The sequence below is a fragment of the Muscardinus avellanarius genome, assembly GCF_963383645.1.
Source record: "Muscardinus avellanarius genome assembly, chromosome: 1".
In the NCBI taxonomy this organism is placed as follows: Eukaryota; Metazoa; Chordata; class Mammalia; order Rodentia; family Gliridae; genus Muscardinus; species Muscardinus avellanarius.
This window is the reverse complement of record NC_137786.1, coordinates 220,839,885-220,859,446: the sequence shown is the minus strand read 5'-3', so window position 1 is coordinate 220,859,446 and position 19,562 is coordinate 220,839,885. Positions and strand designations below refer to the sequence as shown.

At 43.5% G+C, this 19,562-nt stretch overlaps 1 protein-coding gene across 1 annotated transcript in view; it reads left to right on the top strand.

The window, feature by feature from the left end:
• The window catches only part of AGBL2 (AGBL carboxypeptidase 2), a gene marked incomplete at both ends in the record, with an annotated part of 49,388 nt that overhangs the window by 19,711 nt on the left and 10,115 nt on the right, over window positions 1-19,562 (top strand). The window contains 8 exons of the mRNA XM_080718043.1: window positions 5,438-6,220; window positions 6,883-7,039; window positions 11,381-11,507; window positions 12,033-12,133; window positions 13,857-13,987; window positions 14,812-14,878; window positions 16,189-16,314; window positions 18,107-18,214. Of these exons, the coding sequence (XP_080574169.1) occupies window positions 5,438-6,220; window positions 6,883-7,039; window positions 11,381-11,507; window positions 12,033-12,133; window positions 13,857-13,987; window positions 14,812-14,878; window positions 16,189-16,314; window positions 18,107-18,214 (1,600 nt within the window). The remainder of the gene's footprint in view (window positions 1-5,437; window positions 6,221-6,882; window positions 7,040-11,380; window positions 11,508-12,032; window positions 12,134-13,856; window positions 13,988-14,811; window positions 14,879-16,188; window positions 16,315-18,106; window positions 18,215-19,562) is intronic.

Genomic DNA, 19,562 nt, shown 5'->3' with positions numbered 1-19,562 from the left:
AATAACACATTTATGCATTATAAGTTTAAGTATTTGTGGTTTTAGGGAAAAAATTCTGTGTGTGCGTGTGTGTGCGCGCATGTGTGTGTGGCGTGTGCGTGTATGTGTGTTGCTAGTGAACAAACCCAGGGCCCTGTACATGATAGTTTAGCAGTCTACCGCTGAGTCTCATTTGCAGCTTAAGGCGGTGAATTCTAGAAACAAAAGTATGAGATCAAAGAGTTTGAACAATTTAGGTATTATTAGTTATTGCCAAACTCTTCTCCAATGTGATTACACTTTCCATCAACAGTGTGTTAAGTAGCCGGGCATGGTGGCGCACTATTGTAATCCCCGCGCTTGGGAGACGGAGACAGGAGGATCACACAGGTTCGAAGTCAGCCTCAGCTACTGAGTGAGACTCTCAACAACTTAGTGAGACCCTGTTTCCAAATAAAAAATATAAAATAGGTCTGGGAGTATAGCCCAGAGGTAGAAAGCCTCTGGGTTCCACCCCCAGTACCACCAAAAAAAAAAAAAAAAAAAAAACAGTATATAAGAGTGCCTCTTTCCATATGCTGGAATGTTAGCCAAGCGCAATGGCACATGCTTGTGATCCCAATACTTGGGAGGTTGAGACAGGAGGATTGCAAGTTTGCAGCCAACCTCAGCTACTTAGTGAGGCCCTCCGCAACTTAGTGAGACCCTGTTTCAAAATAAAGAATAAAAAATCGGGCGAGGGATGTAGCTCGGAGGTCGAATGCCCTAGGTTCCATCCCCACTACCACACAAAAAAAAATAGGGCCAAAAAGGGGGGGGGGCTTTTTCCAAATGCTGAAATGTGTTATCAGATAAAAGGGGAAATTACATGTTTGTTTGTTTGGTTTTTGTGGTGTTGGGGATTGAACCCAGGGGTATTCTACCTCTGAGCTACACCCTCAGCTCTATTTTATTTATTTATTTATTTATTTATTTATTTATTTATTTATTTATTTGGTGGTACTGGGGTTCCTGGAAGCCCTTCTACCTCCGGGCTATACTCCCAGACCTAATTTTACATTTTTATTTGGGAACAGGGTCTCCTAAGCCAGCGCGCGTGGCTGGCTTTGAACCTGCACGATCCTCCTGTCTCTGCCTCCCAAGCGCGGGGATTACAAGCGTGCGCCACCACGCCCGGCTTATTTATTTTTTTGAAACAGGGTCTCACTAGGTTGCTGAGAGTCTCACTATTTGCTGAGGTGTTGCCGACTAATCTCAGTTGGGTCGTTATTGTCCGCTCCCGGTCAAATCCTCAGAAAGATGGGGCAAAAGGCAGGTGAAGTTCTGCAGCCTCCTGTCTGCAGCGATTCTTTCCCTTTAGGGACTGAATTTTCTTTAGGTCCCTAAATGACGACGCTTTGGAAAGAACCTGAGGTGGACAAAGGCTTCTTGAGCCAATGACACTTTATTACAAAAAACCCAGAAATTTATACCCTTCACCAGTAAAGTTAATAATAAAGAGAAGAGGGGGTGAATGCAATCACTGTGAAATAATAATGAATGACATGTAAACAAAGGTAATAAAACGAGTCCTTCAGCTGACTGTTGATCTTCGAGACATTAACTCCCAATCCTCTCCAAGGTCTTGCAGATAAGCAGTTTCAGGGGCCGATCTCCCAGGAAAAACAGGCATGCCCAAGGCTTGGGGGCTTCTCGGGGGATCTTCTTTAACTTTCTTGGAACTTTACATCTTTTGGGCTCAGTTCATATAGCAAGTGTGGGGAGATGTGGTGATTCAGATGGATGCGATAGAGTTTCTTCAGGTGTTGGCATCTTATCTTCTAAATCTGAAAGCTTAAGCATACTCACAACACAGTTTGGCAGACAAAATACCACAAACAACACCACAAAGTTCTTGGTTTTAATTGTCAGATGTATTTCCTTAACTGCTGAACACTCTTCTTTAGACAACAAGCCTATTAAAAGCCTACTCATCTTTAATAATCCATTTCCCTGTCACAAACTCTCTGCAGCCTGTTTCTAACTTTCTAATTCCTTTCTTTCCCAGTTGGGACTTTCTTATGATAAGCTCTTCTTCATGCAAAAATGCTTTTCTTACTCTTACATGGTATTTCCTTTCCTTCATACATATATATTTAGAACATCTGTCCTTTATTTTGTCATATCCATTTCTAACTATGCGGCCAGTCTCTCTGTCTCCAGGAATGCTCATACTGAGGTAAAAGTCAACAATCTTCTTCCTTGGGTCTATTGTATTTGAGCAACTAAGTTGTTTACCAACTAAATTGCTTTAAGGTCACACACAAGGTTTTATCTTCTCTGTCTCTAGGCAGGATCTCCAGGGTAAACAGTTACCTTGAACTGAGCTACCTTACCGGAGTTAATGGCTTAACCTAAGTTAGTGATTGGAGTGAGGGTCGGAGACCCTTTGTAATTGCTGCAGCTGGAATGCTTATCACAGTACCTGAATTCTGGCCAGTTTCTCATTATTGTTGAGCAGAGCCAAGGACGTTTAGACAAATTATTAGAGAGTTTATTTCCACGGACTCAGTTTCTTTTTATAGTCCTGATTTCACATCACTGGAGCAATTCGTGTAGAAAGTTAAAAGGAATAATAGTGAAGGGTATCTAAAAGTGGGGGGTACTTTGGCCAGAGACGATACCTCCTTCTCGGGGCTTTTTTTTTGCCGATTAACTATGTGGAGTGGGGTCTCAACACATAGATGCCGAGGCAGCAGGATGTCTTGGCACTGAGGCTGTCCTCAAACCTGCGATCCTCCTGTCTCAGCTTCCCAAGTACAAGTGGGTGCCACCACGTCCAGCTGAATTACAGGGTTTTCTTAGGGTTTTTTTTTTTTTTTTTTTTTTTTTTTTTTTTGCAGGTCTGGGGATGGAACCCAGGGGCATTCATCCTCTGAGCTATATTCCCAGTCCTATTTTTAATTCCTTTTTTTTATTTATTTTGGTGGTACTGGGGTTCCTGGAAGCCCTTCTACCTCCGGGCTACACTCCCAAACCTATTTTATATTTTTGAAACAGGGTCTCTTATGCCAGCGCGGCTGGCTTCAAACCTGAGCGATCCTCCTGTCTCCACCTCCCAAGCGCAGGGATTACAAGTGTGCACCACCACACCCGGCTTTAATTCTTTATTTTGAAACAGGGTCTCACTAAGTTGAGAAGGGCCTCACTAAGTAGCTAAGGCTGTCCAGGAATTGTGATCCTCCAATCTCAACCTCCTAAATGCTGAGATTCCAAGCATGTGCCACCACACCTGGCGGCTGAAATTACAGTTTTTAAAAACTTTTTTAGCCGGGCGTGGTGGCGCACGCTTGTAATCCCCGCGCTTGGGAGGCTGAGACAGGAGGGTCACACAGGTTCAAAGCCAGCCTCAGCTACTTAGGCTCTCAGCAACTTAGTGAGACCCTGTTTCCAAATAAAGTATAAAATAGGTCTGGGAGTATAGCCCGGAGGTAGAAAGCCTCTGAGTTCCACCCCAGTACCACCAAAAAAAAAAAAAAAAAAAAACTTTTTTATCTGTGTAGAACTAGGGGTTGAATCCAGGGCCTCTCCCATTCTAAGCACCCACAGTACACTGAGCTACTTCCAGGTCTTTTTTTTTTTTTTTTTTTTTTTTTAGGACTGAAGATTGAATGCAGTTCTACCTCCAAGCTATATTTCTAGCCTTTTTATTTTATTTTAATTTGCAAACACAGTCTTGGGAAGTTGCTGAGGCTGGTCTTGAACCTGTGATCCTCCTGTCTCAGGCTTCCGAGTACTGAGATTACAGGTATATGCCACCATACCCAGCTTTCAAGCCCCATTTTAATTTGTATTTCTTTAATTGTGCCTATGGGTGAATATCATTTTATTTTATATTTTATTTGCCATTTATTTATTTATTTATTTAAGTTTTTGTGGTATTAGAGATAGAACTCAGGGGCATTCTACCTCTGAGCTACACCCCCAGCCATATATATGTATATTTTTTATTATTCTTTATTTTGAAACAGGGTCTCACTGAGTTGCAAAGGGCCTCACTAAGTAGCTGAGGCTGTCTTTGAACCACAGTCCTCCTGTCTCAGCCTCCCAAATGCTGGGATTAAATGCGTGCGCCATGACGCCTAGCTGCCATTTATATTTTCTCTTATTTGAGTTAGTCTAACTTCTTTTTTATTTATTTTGTTTTATTTTATTTTATTTTTTGTGGTACCGGGGATGAAACCCAGGGACATTGTGTCTCTGAGCTAAAACACCAGCCCTAGTTTTTAAACTTTATTTGTCTGTACGGTACTGGGGGTCGAACCCAGGGACTTTTTTTGTCTTCGGGCTAGACTCCCAGACCTATTTTATACTTAATTTGGAAACAGGGTCTCACTAAGTTGCTGAGAGCCTCACTTAGTAGGTGAGGCTGGCTTCAAACCTGTGTGATCCTCCTGTCTCAGCCACCCAAGGAATGGGATTATAAGCGTGTGCCACCATGCCCGGCACTAGTCTTTTTATTTTTGAAAAGGTCTCACTGAGTTGGGAAGGGCCTCGCTAAGTGGCTGAGGCTGTCCGTGAACCACAATCCTCCAGTCTTTGCCTCCTGAATGCTGGGATTACAAGCTTGTGCCACCATGCCCGGCCTTAGTCTGGCTTCTTATAAGGTAAATGCATTCCAGAGATGCCCCCTGATCTTAATGTAATTGATGACGAGAGATAAAAATAACATCGAGGCTTAAGGGTTTCCTACGAGGTATGAGACCTCCAGAATGACAGCTAGCAGCCAACAGAGTGCTCTCTCTCCCCTCCTATGAGTATGTTTTAGAGGAATGTACTTCATGGTTTAGAAACAGCTAGTGAACACTCAGAAAAGATACCTGGAAGCTGGGCATGGTGGTGCACGCTAGAAATCCCAGCCTCAGCTATTATTTAGTGAGGCCCTCAACAATTTAGTGAGACCCTGTTTCAAAATTTAAAAATAAAATAAAATAAGGCTTTTCAATCCCCAATATCACACACAAAAAAAGAAGCTAACAGGCATCCCAAACATTCTATGAAAATGATGTATTTATTTTATTTTTTGGTACTAAAGATTGAACCTAGGAGTATTCTACCTCCAAACTACACCCCCCCCCAGCCCTTTTTAACTTTTATTTTGAAACAGGGTCTTGTTAAATTGCTGTGGCTGGCCTTGAACCTGTGAACCTCCTGTCTCAGCCTCCCAAGTACTGGGATCATAGGCATGTGCCACCATACCCAGTGCAACAGTGCATTTTTGAGATTCTTCCTTCTCCATGCCAAATAAAATTTCCTTCCCCAAGCTTCTGATTGTCTAATTGTGTAAGTTGGGAAACTAGACAAATTAGAAAATAAACATTTGATATAGAAGCCTTTCTGTTGTAATATGTTTTCCTAGATTTATTTTTTTGGGGGTGTGAAGTTATAGAGACACGTTCTCCTGTTTCCTCCATTACAGAGACACCTATGAGTATGAACTCACCTTGCGAACCGACCTCTATACAAACAAACACACTCAGTGGTTTTATTTTCGAGTTCAGAACACCAGAAAAAACATCACCTATCGCTTCACCATTGTCAACTTACTGAAACCCAAGAGCCTGTATACGGTAGGGATGAAGCCCCTCATGTACTCTGAGTTGGATGCCAACAACTACAATATTGGCTGGAGGAGAGAAGGAAAGGAAATCAAGTACTATAAGAACAACACAGATGATGGGCAGCCATCTTTCTACTGTCTCACTTGGACCATTCAGTTTCCGCATGACCAGGACACTTGTTTCTTTGCACATTTTTACCCATATACATACACTGATTTGCAGTGCTACCTCTTGTCAGTGGCAAAGAACCCCATCCAGTCTCAGTTCTGCAAGCTCCGAACTTTATGCAGAAGCCTAGCAGGAAATACTGTCTACTTGCTCACCATCACCAACCCATCCCGCTCCCCACAAGAGGCAGCTGCAAAGAAAGCAGTGGTCTTGAGTGCCAGAGTCCACCCTGGGGAAAGCAACGCCTCCTGGATTATGAGAGGCTTTTTGGATTTCATCCTTAGCAATTCCCCAGATGCCCAGCTCCTGAGGGATATTTTTGTGTTCAAGGTAGTTCCCATGTTAAATCCAGATGGCGTGATTGTGGGGAATTACCGGTGTTCGTTGGCTGGAAGGGACTTGAACAGGCATTATAAAACCGTTCTGAAAGATTCTTTCCCTTGCATCTGGCACACCAGGAACATGGTCAAAAGGTAATACCTTTTATTTATTTTTTGTTAATCATTCTGTGAATTCTAAGAAGGGGTGCCAGACACCCCATCTTATTGGAGTAAGATCTCTTTGTTGTAGGAATCAGAAACAGAGAGAAAGAGGGAGAGAGAGAGAGAAAAAAAAAAAGAGAGAATATGAATGTGTGTATTACTGGGGATTTTTAATTTTTATTTTATTTTATTTTGAAACAGGATCTCGAGCTGGGCATGTTGGTGCACCCTTGTAATTTCAGTACTTAGGAGGCTGAGACAGGAGGATAGTAGGTTCACAGCCAGCCTCAGCTACTTAGTGAGGCCCTCTACAACTTATTGAGACCTTGTTTTGGTGGTACTGGGGGTAGAACCCAGAGGCACTCGACCTCCGAGCTACACCCCCTGCCCTATTTTTTTATTATTTTGAAACAGGGTCTCACTAAGTTGCGGAGGGTCTCACTAAGTAGCTGAGACTGTCCATGAACCACAATCCCCTGGTCTCAGCCTTCCGAATGCTGGGATTACAAGCATGCAACACCACACCTGGCCAGAGTTAAAATTTCTGAAGAGAGAAAGTCTGGACGCCCAGACTCCTGGAAGAGACTACAGAAGGCCCTGGGTATTGGCGTGCTTTTGGAGGCCCACTTGAGTTTCTTGTCTGTCCTCAACAGACTTCTTGAAGAAAGAGAGGTGCTCCTGTATTGTGATTTCCACGGCCACAGCCGCAAGAACAACATCTTCCTGTATGGTTGTAATAACAACGATCGCAAGCACTGGCTCTACGAGCGAGTCTTTCCTTTAATGTTGAGCAAAAACGCTCCAGATAAGGTATGCACAGAAAGTAATTCCCATCCACTGATGAGGGCTTGAACTGCTTCTTAGGTGTAGTGTTTTATTTGGCACTTTGTATTTCCTTTTAATATGTTTAATAAATCCAGTAAATCCCAGTTACCTAGACTTCTAAGAATTTAAGAAGGCATGTCATTAAGAAAGGCTCTACAAGAACCGGGCATGGTGTGGTGCACGCTTGTAATCCCAGGACTTGGGAGGCTAAGACAATACGATTGCAGGTTTGCAGCCAGCCTCAGCAACTTAGGCCTTGTGCAACTTAAAAGTGAGACCTGCTTCAAAATAAGAAAGAAAATCAGCCTGGGGGTAACTTAGAGGTAGAATGCCTTTGGGTTCAATTGCCAGTACCAATAATAAAAAAAAAAAAAAGCTCTGTGTCCATCAGCCAATGTTATTCAACAATAAAAAGATCAAAGTGAGGCCGGGCATGGTGGTGCACGCTGTAATCCCAGCTTGTGTGTGTGTGTGTGTGTGTGTGTGTGTGTGTGTGTGTGTGTGTGTGTGCGCGTATTGGGGATGGAACCCAGGAGCATTCTACCTCCAAGCTACACTCCCAGCCCTATTTTTTTAATTATCTATTTTGAGACAGTCTCACTGAGTTGCAGACGTCCTCACTAAGAAGCTGAGGCTGTCCATAAACTGTGTTCCTCCTGTCTCAGCCTTACAAATTCTAGGATTACAAACATGTGCTACCATGCCTGGCTAATCCCAGCATTTGAGAGGCTGAGACCAGAGGATTGTGGTTCATGGACAGCCTCAGTTACTTAAGCCCTTTCTAACTCAGTGAGACCCTGTTTCAAAATAAAAGATAAAAAATAAAGCTGGGTGTATTGCTCGGAGGTAGAATGCCCCTGGGTTCCATCCCCAGTACTGAAAAAAAAAAAGTGATGATAGTCAAGGAATGGGATGAACCTTGAACTCATTAAATTAAGTGATTATGGGTGTAAGAAATAAGTCATATCATATTTAGATGATAAACCCACCTTAATCCAGGGATCAAATTGAGGAATGGCAGGAAACAGGTCTTAGAATAGATAGTGCTGGGCGTGGTGGTGCACAATTTGGGAGGCTGAGACAGGAGGATCACGGTTTGCAGATGGCCTCAGCTACTTAGTGAGGCCCTTTGCAACTCAGTGAGACCTTGTTACAAAATAAAGAATAAAAAATAGGGCTGAGGTTGTAGATCAGAAGTAGAACACCCCTGGGTTTCATCCCACTACTGAAAAAAAAAAAAAAGTCCCTTGAAAGCCAAAATAAGCCAGCATTCCCAAACAGAGGTTATAGGAACTCTGGTCCAGCAAAATGGTTTTGGGGGTGAAGACATGGGCAAATAAGACTGGAAGACAAAGTAACACAAGTCCTTTCTCTTTGTTTTTTGTTTTATTTTGTTTTGGTTTTTTGGGTTTTTTTGGTGGTACTGGGATGGAACCCAGAGGCTTTCTACCTCTGGGCTATACTCCCAGACATATTTTATATTTTATTTGGAAACAGGGTCTCACTAAGTTGCTGAGAGCCTCACTAAGTAGCTGAGGCTGGCTTCGAACCTGTGTAGTCCTCCTGTCTCAGCCTCCCAAGCGCGGGGATTACAAGCGTGCGCCACCACGCCTGGCTAGGTCCCTTCTCTTTGAAGGACCGTACCTTAAAAAGCTCCCTGTGAGGCAGGCCAAGGGGGCTCGGCTGGTCTTGGTGACCCTTCACTGATGCCCTTACCTTCACTGCCCATTGTAATACCTATTCACATCTTTCAGAATTAACATTTTATGAAACATTCTTTAAGCAATAACATATAAGCAGGGAGTGGTGGAGCACGCTTGTAATCCCAGCATTAGGGAGGCTGAGACTGGAGGATCGCGATTCGCAGACAGCCTCAGCTACTTAGGCCCTCTGCAACTTAGTAAGACTCTGTTTCAAAATAAATAAAAACTAGGGCAGGGGGTGTAGCTCGGAGGTCAAATGCCCCTGGGTTCCATCCCCAAACCCGCGAAAGAAAAAGAAAAAAGAAAGAAAGGAAGGAAGGAAGGAAAGGAAGAAAGAAGGGACATATAAGCTAGTTGTGGTGGTACACGCTTGTATTCCCAGCATTTGGGAGGCTGAGAAAGGAAGACTATGGATTATAGACAGCCTAAGGTACTTAATGAGGTCTTTTGCAATTCAGTGAGACCCTGTTTCAAAATAAAGAATAACAAATAGGGCTGGGAGTGTTGCTCAGAGGTAGAATGCCCCTGGGTCCCATCCCCAGTACTGCAAATATATACATACATATATACATACATATATATATATATATATGTATATATATATGTATGTATGTATATATGTATGTATATATGTATGCATTGCTGCTGGGAGTGGGGGCGCACGCTTGTAATCCCAGCATTCAGGAGGCAGAGATGCTGTTCACAGACAGCCTATGCTACTTAGGCCCCTTGCAATTCAGTGAGACCCTGTTTCAAAAATAAAGAATAAAAAAATTAGGGTTTGGGGGTGTTGCTCAGTTAGAATCCCATCCCAGGTACCACAAAAAAAAAAAAAAGAAAAAAGAAAAGAAAGAACTCCGGGTGTGGTGGCATACACTTGTAATCCTCACGCTTGGAAGGCAGAGACAGGAGGATCGTACAGGTTCAAAGCCAGCCTTAGCTACTGAGTGAGGCTCTCAGCAACTTAGTGAGACCCTGTTTCCAAATAAAATATAAAATATGTCTGGGAGTATAGCTCAGAGGTAGAAAAGCCCCTGGGTTCCACCCCCAGTACCACACCAAAAAAAAAAAAAATGCGCTGGGCATGGTGGGGTGCACTTCTAATCCCCGCGCTTGGGAGGCAGAGACAGGAGGATCTCACAGGTTTGAAGCCAGCCATGCTGGCTTAAGAGACCCTGTTTCCAAATAAAAAGTATAAACATAGGTCTGGGAGTGGAGCCCGGAGGTAGAAGGGCTTCCAGGAACCCCAGTACCACCAAAAAGAAAAAAAAGAAAGAAAGAAAGAGCTTTTAGGAAGGTAATACAAAAACACTAAGGAAAGCCAGGTGTGGTGGCGCACGCTTGTTATCCCAGCACTTGGGAGGCTGAGACTGGAGGATCGTGGTTAGCGGACAGTCTCAGCTACTTAGAACCTCAACTTAGTGAGACCCTGTTTCAAAATAAAGAAGAAAAGAAAAATAGGACTAGGGGTGTAGCTCAGAGGTAGAATGTCCTTGGGTTCCATCCCCAGTACCACATACACAAAAAAATATAGGGCTAGGTGTATAGCTTGGACGTTGGAGGTAGAATGCCCCTGCATTCTATTCCCAGTACAGAAAAAAAAGGAAAGAAAGAAAGAAAGAAAGAAAGAAAGAAAGAAAGAAAGAAAGAAAGAAAAAAATAGAAGCTGGACGCTGGACATGGTGGTGCACACCTGTGATCCCAGTGCTTGGGAGGCTGAGACAGGAAGCTGCAGGTTCACAGCCAGCCTCAGCAACTTAGTGAGGTCCTCCACAATTTAGTGAGGCCCTGTTTCAAAATAAAGAAAGGAAAATAGGACTGGGGGTATAGCTCAAAGGTAGAACACCCCTGGGTTCAATCCTCAATGCTGCAAAAAAAGAAAAAGAAAGAATGTATAGAAATTGGACATGGTCGCGCACACCTGTGATCTTATGCATAGGAGACTGAGATAGAAGGATGGCAGGTTCATAGCCAGCTTCAGCGACTTAATAAGTCCCTCTGAAACTTAGTGAGACTTTTTTTTTTTTTTTTTGAGTACTAGAGATTGAACCCAGGGGCATTCTACCTCCAAGCTATACCCTCAGCCCTATTTTTTATTTTTTTCAGTACTGGGGATGGAACCCAGGGGCATTGTACCTTTGAGCTACACCCCCAGCCCTCTTTTATATTCTTTATTTTGAAACAGGGTCTCACTGAGTTGCAGAGGGCCTCACTAAGTAGCTGAGTCTGTCCACAAACCCCAATTCTCCCATCTCAGCCTCCCAAATGCTAGGATCCCAAGCATGCGCCACCACGCCTGGTACTATTTTTTATTCTTTATTTGGAAACAGGGTCTCATTAAGTTGCAAAGGGCCTCATTGAGTAGCTGAGGCTGGCTGTGAACCTGCAATCTTCCTGTCTCAGCCTCCCAAGTACTGGTATTACAAGTATGTAACACCAAGCCCAACAGTGAGATCCTATTTCAAAATAAAAGAGGTAAAATGCTTCTGAATTCAACCTCCAGTACCAAAAACAAAAGGGGGGGAATAATGTCTGGACCCATTTTTGTTTCTTATTAATGAATCTTAGTCATCTTATATTTGCCAGTTTATATAGTTAACAGAGAATTTGAATTTCTTTTTAGTTTTCTTTTCATAGTTGTAACTTTAAGGTCCAAAAGTGCAAAGAAGGAACAGGACGAGTCGTGATGTGGCGGATGGGAATCCTAAACAGCTATACCATGGAGTCTACCTTCGGCGGGTCCACCCTAGGTGAGCTTTCCTTTGTATATCATAGCCCGGCCGCAAGGGGGCGCCAAGCAGTTGCAGCGAGCAGAGACCTGGGAAGGAATGTTGGGGCGATAACTGACCTAGACGGTTTCCTTGCCTTGCTTTATGCTAAGAATGAGTGCCCTGAACAGGAAGGTGACGAAGTACCTGTCAGGGCAATACAGAATAGGGTTTCTCAGGATCTGGAACCAGGTAGGTATGAGGGGTGTTTGTTTGTTTGTGATACTGGGGGTTGATCCCAGGGGATATCTCTGAGCTATACCTCCAGCCCTATTTTATTTATTTATTTTTTTTTGAAACAGGGTCTCATTAGGTTGAGAGTCTTGCTAAATTGCTGAGGGTGGTTTCAAATCTGAGATTCTCCTGTCTTAGTTCCCAAGTATGGGGATTCCAGGCATGCGTAACCACACAGGCTCAGGGGTGGTATTTTCAAGAAGTTATTTATATATTAGATTTTTATTCAGTCCTTAAGATTTATTAAGACATGTTTATGGATTTTTTTTCCAGGCAGTAAAAGAGACACTCACTTTACTATTGAGGATCTGAAGTCCCTCGGGTATCATGTCTGTGATACCCTTCTGGATTTCTGTGATCCTGACCAAACCAAGGTAAAAAGGGTTTTCAAGAAACATGATATCACCACTATGATCAGTTTGCCATGGGCCCAAAGTCCCAGGGGAATTGCAGGCGATCTTTATTTTCCTCTTATTATTTTCCTGAAGCTTTGATAAGCAAAATAAGAAAGCCCCCAGCCTGCACTGTCAGCAAATGAAAGACCTCATAATTCACCCAAACGATAGAGACCATCCCTCAGCACGGTCCCCTCACTTCCAGGCTTCCCCATGGCAGCCCCAATTCTTACTTTCCTTCCTCCTGCTTCAGAAAATAGCACGCATGTGTACATTCATTTTAGAAAACAAGTGTCCTTTCTCATCTCCCAAACTAACCCTGCTTTGGTGCACTAGCGGACTTTCCCTACCACCCTCCAAGGCCTCTCCTCATGCATACCACCTCTCTTTCCTGTGTCCTCAGTTTTAACTCTTATTCTTCCCAACTATAGATGTTCTCCAACTGCCATCCCAAAACACAAAAGTGTCCTTTGGCTTCCCTCCCTCCTCCCTTCCTTCCTTTCTTCTTTCTTCTATCTCCTCTCTTTCTTGGATTGAACCCAGGGGCATTCTGTTCTGAACTACACCCTCAGCCCTTTTTCTTTTGAAATAGGGTTTTGCTAGGTTGCTGAACCTGGCCTCAAACCTGCGGTCCTCCTGTCCAGCATCCCACTTTGGCCTTGTTTCTCCAGCAGCTTATTTCCACCTCTTTTCATCACAACCTAAGAGAAAGTATGTGAGCCGGGCGTGGTGGCTCCCAGCATTTGGGAGTCTTGAGACAGCATTGCGGTTCATGGACAGCCTCAGCTACTTAGTGAGGCCCTTTGCAACTCAGTGAGACCGTTTCAAAATAAAGAATAAAAAAAAAAAATTGGTCTGGGGTTGTAGCTCGGAAGTAGAATGCCCCTAGGTTCCATCCCCAGTACCACACAAAAATAAAGGAAGTATGTATTTAGTCTCTAACTCATCTTGCATACTCCTGAAATGCTAGCTTCATATGCACCACCCTAGATTCAATTGTTTAATACAATTACAAGGAAAATATGAGAGTCAGGGGTGTAGTTCAGTGCCAGAGCACTTCCCTGGCATGCACAAGGCCCTGGATTTGATCCCCATTACTGCAACAGTACAGGAAAATCGGTGCTCTATCACTGAGCTACATCCCCAGCCTTTTAAGTTTAAAGCAGGGTCTTGCTACATTATCCAGGCTGGCTTCGAACTTGAATCCTCCTGCCTCAGCCTCCTGAGTCGCTTGGATTACAGGCAAGCTCCACCGCACCTGGCTTATGCTTCTCTTTTTGTTTGTTTGTTCACCAGTGCTGAGGGTCAAATCCAGGGCCTCACATGTTAGGCTAGTGCTCTACCACTGAGCTACATCCCAGCCAAATCCTTTCCATTTGCCAAATCTGAACAGCTCCATTCTAACGTTCTTCCTTGCTACTCAAAAAAAAAAAAAAAAATCAGGTCATTGCATTATTTCAGAAATTGGCCATAGCCAAAGAAAAGCCAGAAGAAAGTAGGAACAGCAATGCTCATTGGTCATCTGCCCTAAATGTACTTCTGTTTCTACGGCTCGTGTCATTTATCTGTTAACCTGTCGTTAGTAGCAGGAGTTGCATCTTTTTCCCCCAGCAATAAAGAAATGTTTTTAGCATATAGTCAAGAAATATTTGATGAGTAAATAAATCGATGATCAAAAATAGTTTTTATCCCACTGTCACAGTTTACCCAGTGCCTAGTAGAGCTTCAGGAGCTCTTACAACAGGAAATCCACGAGAAATTCAATGAACTTGGAGAAGACGTGTGTTTAGAAGGAAGTTGGAATGACATCTCTTTGTCTGACATTGAATCCAGGTAACAAACTTCATTTCAAAGGAAAACCAAAGAAGTTTTATCTGGGTTTTTTTTTTTTCAGTACTGGGGATGGAACTCAGGGCATTCTACCTCCTAGCTACAGCCCCAGCCCTATTTTTTTATTTTTTTTATTGTTTTTTTTGGGGGGGGGTGGTACTGGGGTTCCTGGAAACCCTTCTACCTCCGGGCTACACTCCCAGACCTATTTTTATACTTTCTTATTTGGAAACAGGGTCTCCCAAGACAGCGTGGCTGGCTTCGAACCTGCGCGATCCTCCTGTCTCCACCTCCCAAGTGCGGGGATTACAAGTGTACACCACCATGCCCGGCCCATTCTTTATTTTGAAACAGGGTCTCACTGAGTTGGAAAGGGCCTCACTAAGTAGTAGCTGAGGCTGTCCTTGAACCACATTCTCCTGTCTCGGCCTCCCAAATGCTGGGATTACAAGTGTGCGCCACCACGCCCGGCTCACATACTTTCTCTTAGGTTGAGTGATGAAAAGAGGTGGAAATAAGCTGCGCCCATGCCCAGCTGAAGTTTTATCTTAAAAAATTTGTTGAAAGCCAGGTGTGGTGGCGCATGCTTGTAATCCCAGCACCTGGGAGGCTGAGACAGGAGGATCTTGATGGTTCAAAGCCAGCCTCAGCTACTTAGTGAGGCTCTCTCCAACTTAGTGAGACCCTGTTTCCAAATAAAGTATAAAGTAGGTCTGGGAGTATAGCCCCAGAGGTAGAAAAGCCCCTGGCGGCTGGCCTGATAGGTCTTACACTTCCTCTACCTATTAATAGCAGCTGTTTTCTCTCTTTTTTCCTTCTGGAACTAGCACCAGTGGTTCCGACAGCTCCTTCTCAGATGGTCTCCCTGTTCACCTGCTGAACATAGTGGATGAGGTGAGATTGCATGACTCTTATACACAGAAAGTAGCAGCTCTAAAAAATCATGACACTGCTGGATAATCTGGTAAATTTTCCAATTGCCTTAATATATAGTAATATAGGGCTGGGGGTATGGCTCAGTGGTAGGATGCTTGCCTAGAAAGTGGTGAACCCTGGGTTTGATTCCCAGCACCACAAAAAAAAAAAAAAGAGAGAAAGAGACAGAGAGAGAGATTGAGAAAGAGACAGAGAGAAAGGGAAAATATATACTTAGCAGTAATGTCCTAACTGGTCACCTTGCTGTGGAATCTTCCATTTTGTCTTCTGTAACTTTATTGTTTAATTATTAAAGCCACTTTATGGTAAGAACAAAATTGAAACATTCTTTGTGTGTGGAGTGGTTCTATAGCTTGAACCAGGTGCATCCTACCTCTGACCTACATACCCTCAACCCTCCATTTTTGCAATACTGGGGATTGAACCCAGGGGCAGTCTACCTCTAGGCTACACCCCACGCCTATGTTTTAGTTTTATTTTGAGGTATTCTCACTAGGTTGATGAGTCTCACTACTTGCTGAAACTGTCCTCCAACCTTTGATCTTTCTGTCTCAGCCTCCTAAGTACTGGGATTACAGGCATGTGCCACCACACCCAGGTTTTTGTTTTGTTTTGAGTACTAGGGATTGAACCAGGAGCAATATACCTCTAAGTACACCCCCATTCCTATTTTATTACCATTTTTTTGTGGTGGTGCAGATGGAACCCAGGGGCATTCTACCTCCACGCTACACCGCCAGCCCGATTTTTTTATTCTTTATTTTGAAACAGGGTCTCACTAAGTTGTGGAGAGCCTCACTAAGTAGCTGAGGCTGGGTACAAACCCTGATCCTCCTGTCTCAGCCTCCCAAGTACTGGGATTACAAGCATGTGTCACCATGTCCACCTATATTTTTTTTAAATCTTGAAACAGGGCCTCACTGAGTTTCTGAAGGCCTCACTGAGTTTCTGAGGCTGGCCTCAAACCTGTGACCCTCCTGTCTCAGCTAAAATTGAATCTTGTGACCATCTAAATGATCAGTGTAATCTGGACCTAGCCTCCCAAATCATCTGGTTTTATTTTGTAAATCAGTTTTGGTTATTGGCATAGGTGCTCCCTTGGCAGTATATCTGAAACAGCTCCTGGTAAGGAGGAACCATTTGTTCATCCTCAGAACCAGCACCACAGGGCTGGCCCTGGATCCTGACCATCGTGTGAGGCGTATCATGTGGGGTGAGCAGAGCTCTGAAACCCTCAGTAACTAGTTTCTCTGTACTTTCTGGAACAGCTGAATCAGAAAAAGAAGATGACCAAGAAGAAGAAAAAGAAACTGCTTCAGACTAGGAGACAGCGAAACAAGCAGCATCAGAAAAATAATTTGATCCGGGAGTTAAAGTTAACAGAAAATGCCCCGGTAAGAAAGCCCCTCTGCCTCTCTCTGCTGCCTGGATACAGTGTTCCACAGAGGCAGCGAAGGAAGGGTGGACATCCCTGAAAGGGGAGGGCTTGTGGCAAGTGGGGACTTTCTTTTTCTTTTTTTTTTTTTGGTACTGAGGTTCCTGGAAGCCCTTCTACCTCCGGGCTACACTCCCAGACCTATTTTTTATATTTTTATTTGGAAACAGGGTCTCTTAAGCCAGTGCGGCTGGCTTCGAACCTGCGTGATCCTCCTGTCTCCGCCTCCTGGCAAGTGGGGACTTTCTAACTTTGAAGGAGAGCCCTCCCGTGTGTCCCCTGAAGATCTCTGAGCAGGCTTCAGCTTAGCCCACAGATCCTCCCTACCTCTGGCATAACCAGTCTGGATTTCCAGAGTGAAGAGGCATACAGGGAAAGTGGTAGCTACAGCTAGTCCAGAGTGGCCAGGCACCTGAGGGATCAGACCTGGCCAGGCTGAGGACACCTGGACACCTTCTCCATCTTGCTCCTAGCTGCCACACATACCCTGTACCCTCTGCTCTATTTTTATAATTTTTTTTTGCAGTACAAGGGATTAAACCCTGGCATTCTACCTCTGAGCTACACCACCAGACCTATATCACTTTTTATTTTGAAATAGGGTCTCACTAAGTTGCTGAGGACCTTGCTAAATTGCTGAGACTGGCTTTGAACCTGCGCTCCTCCTGTCTCAGCCTCCCAAGTACTGGGATTACAGGCATGTGCCACCACATATGGCTTACCCTCTGCATTCTACAGACAAAAATCCTTTCAGAGGTAGGAGGCTTTTTGGTTTTTTAAGGTTCTGGGGATTGAACCCAGGGGCATTCTACCTCCAAGCTAGACTCCCAGCACTTTATTTTATTTATTTTTTCTTTTGTGGTACTGGTGATTAAACTCAGGGACATTCTACCTCTGAGCTATACCCCGAACCCTATTTTATTCTTTGTTTTGAAACAGGGCCTCACTAAATTGTGGAAGGCCACACAAGTTGCTGAGGCTGGCCATGAACCTACAATCCTCCTGTCTCAGCCTCCCAAGTACTGGGATTATATATAAGTATGCGTCACCATGCCTGGCTTTTTTTTTTGTTTGTTTTGTTTTTTTTTTTTTTTGTTTGTTTGTTTTTTTTTGCGGGTCTGGGGATGGATGGAACCCAGGGGCATTCTTCCTCCGAGCTATGAGCTATACCCCCTGCCTACTTTTTATTCTTTTTTTTTTTTTTTTTTTTTTTCTTGTACTGGGGTTCCTGGAAACCCACCTCCGAGCTATACTCCCAGACCTATTTTATATTTTTTATTTGGAAACAGGGTCTCTTAAATCAGCAGGGCTGTCTTCAAACCTGTGTGATCCTTCTGTCTCTGCCTCCCAAGTACTCGGCTTTTTTATTCTTTATTTGAAACCGGGACTGACTGAGTTGTAAAGGGCCTCATTAAGTAGCTAAGGCTGTCCATGAACTGTGATCCTCTGGTCTCAGCCTCCCAAATGCTGGGATTACAAGCATTTGTCACCACACCCGGCTTGTTTTTGGTTTTGAAGCAGGGTCTCAGGAGGTTGGTTATGGTCTCTCTACATTGTTTAGCCTGGCCTTGAACCTGTGATCCTCCTGCCACACACACACACACACACACACACACACACACACACACCCGTACTAAGATTACAGGCCTATACCACCAGGCCTGGTAGAGGTGGGAATTTTTTTGTTGGATGAATTGAGTCAATTATGAATGGATTAATTGAAAAATATTATTTTCACTCAATCCTTATAGGAAAGGGCAGGATTTGCTTCTACTCTGCAAAAGCAGCCTACCTTTTTAAAAAATATGGAGAATATCAGATCTTCAATGATGAAAAAGGAAAAACCAAGGTTCAGTGAGGTAGTATATTTTCTTCTTTGTCATAGATTCTCTAGTTTCTCCAATTAGCATGTCTCTCCCATAGGGTAAAGAATGCAGTAGCCATTTATGTTGCCCTTATCTGTCTGTGCACTGTGAGCAGGGGAATGGAAAACTTGGGGGGTAATACACTGACTGGATTAGATACCAATGAAGTCTGATATCACATATGGAACTGGGATGTAGCTCAGGAGTAGAGCGCTTGCCTAGCTTGCACAAGGAAAGCCCTGGGTTCAATCTGAAGAAGAAAAAAAAGAAAAAATGAAAGTATCTTATTAAGCGAGGCATGATGATACATAATTGTAATCCCAGTATTTGGGAGACTGAGACAAGAGAATTGCAGGTTCAAGGCCACCTCAGCAACTTGGGGAGGACCTGTTTCAAAACAAAAAATAAAAAGGGCTGGGATTATATTTTGGAGGTAGACTGCCCCTCTGGGTTCAGTCAAAGAGAAAGAGAGAGGAGAAAGGAAGGTGGGAAGGGGAGGGGAAGAGAAGGAACGGGAAAATGGAAAGGAAGGAAAGGAAAGTTAAATTGTAGCTAGAGCTAGTCCAGAGTAGCTGGGTGCCTGAGGCCTGGTCGGGCTGAGGATACCTGGACAGCTCCTTCTTCATCTTGCTTCTAGTTGCCATACCTACTCTATCCCTCTGCTTTCTAAAGAATGAAAATGCTTTCAGAGATAGGAGTTTTCTTGTTTTGCAAATTGAGCTAATTATGAATGGAGCAATTGAAAAATATTTTTTTTTACTTAATCCTAGGAAAGGGCAGGATTTGTTTCTACTCTGCAAAAGCAGCCTATCTTTTTCAAAAATATGGAGAATTTCAGGTCTTCAACAATAAAAAAGGAAAAACCAGCATTCAGTGAGGTAGTATTTTGCTTAATGATGATGATAATAATGATTTTGGTACTGGGGATTGAACCAAGGGCATTCTGATTCTAATGTACACTCCGACCCTTTTTATTTTTTATTTTGAAATAGAGTCTCACACAATTTCTGAGGGTCTTGCTAAATTGCTGAGGCTGTTCTTAAACCTGAGATTTTTCTATCTCAGCCTCCTAATTCTTTGTCATACAGATTCTCTGATTTCTCCAATTAGCACGTTTGTCCCACAAGATGAACATAGTAGCCATTTATGTTACCCTTATCTATTCATGCCACTAGAAACAGGGGAACATAAAAGTGTGTGTGTGTGTGTGTGTGTGTTGGTAAATATGTTGATTTTGCTTTGGATTGGTCAACAGTGAAGTTTTGAAGTCTGAAGTCTGATCGAATATAGATGAGCTGAAGGTGGGTGTCACTTAGAGGTAGAATGCCTCTGGGTTCCATCC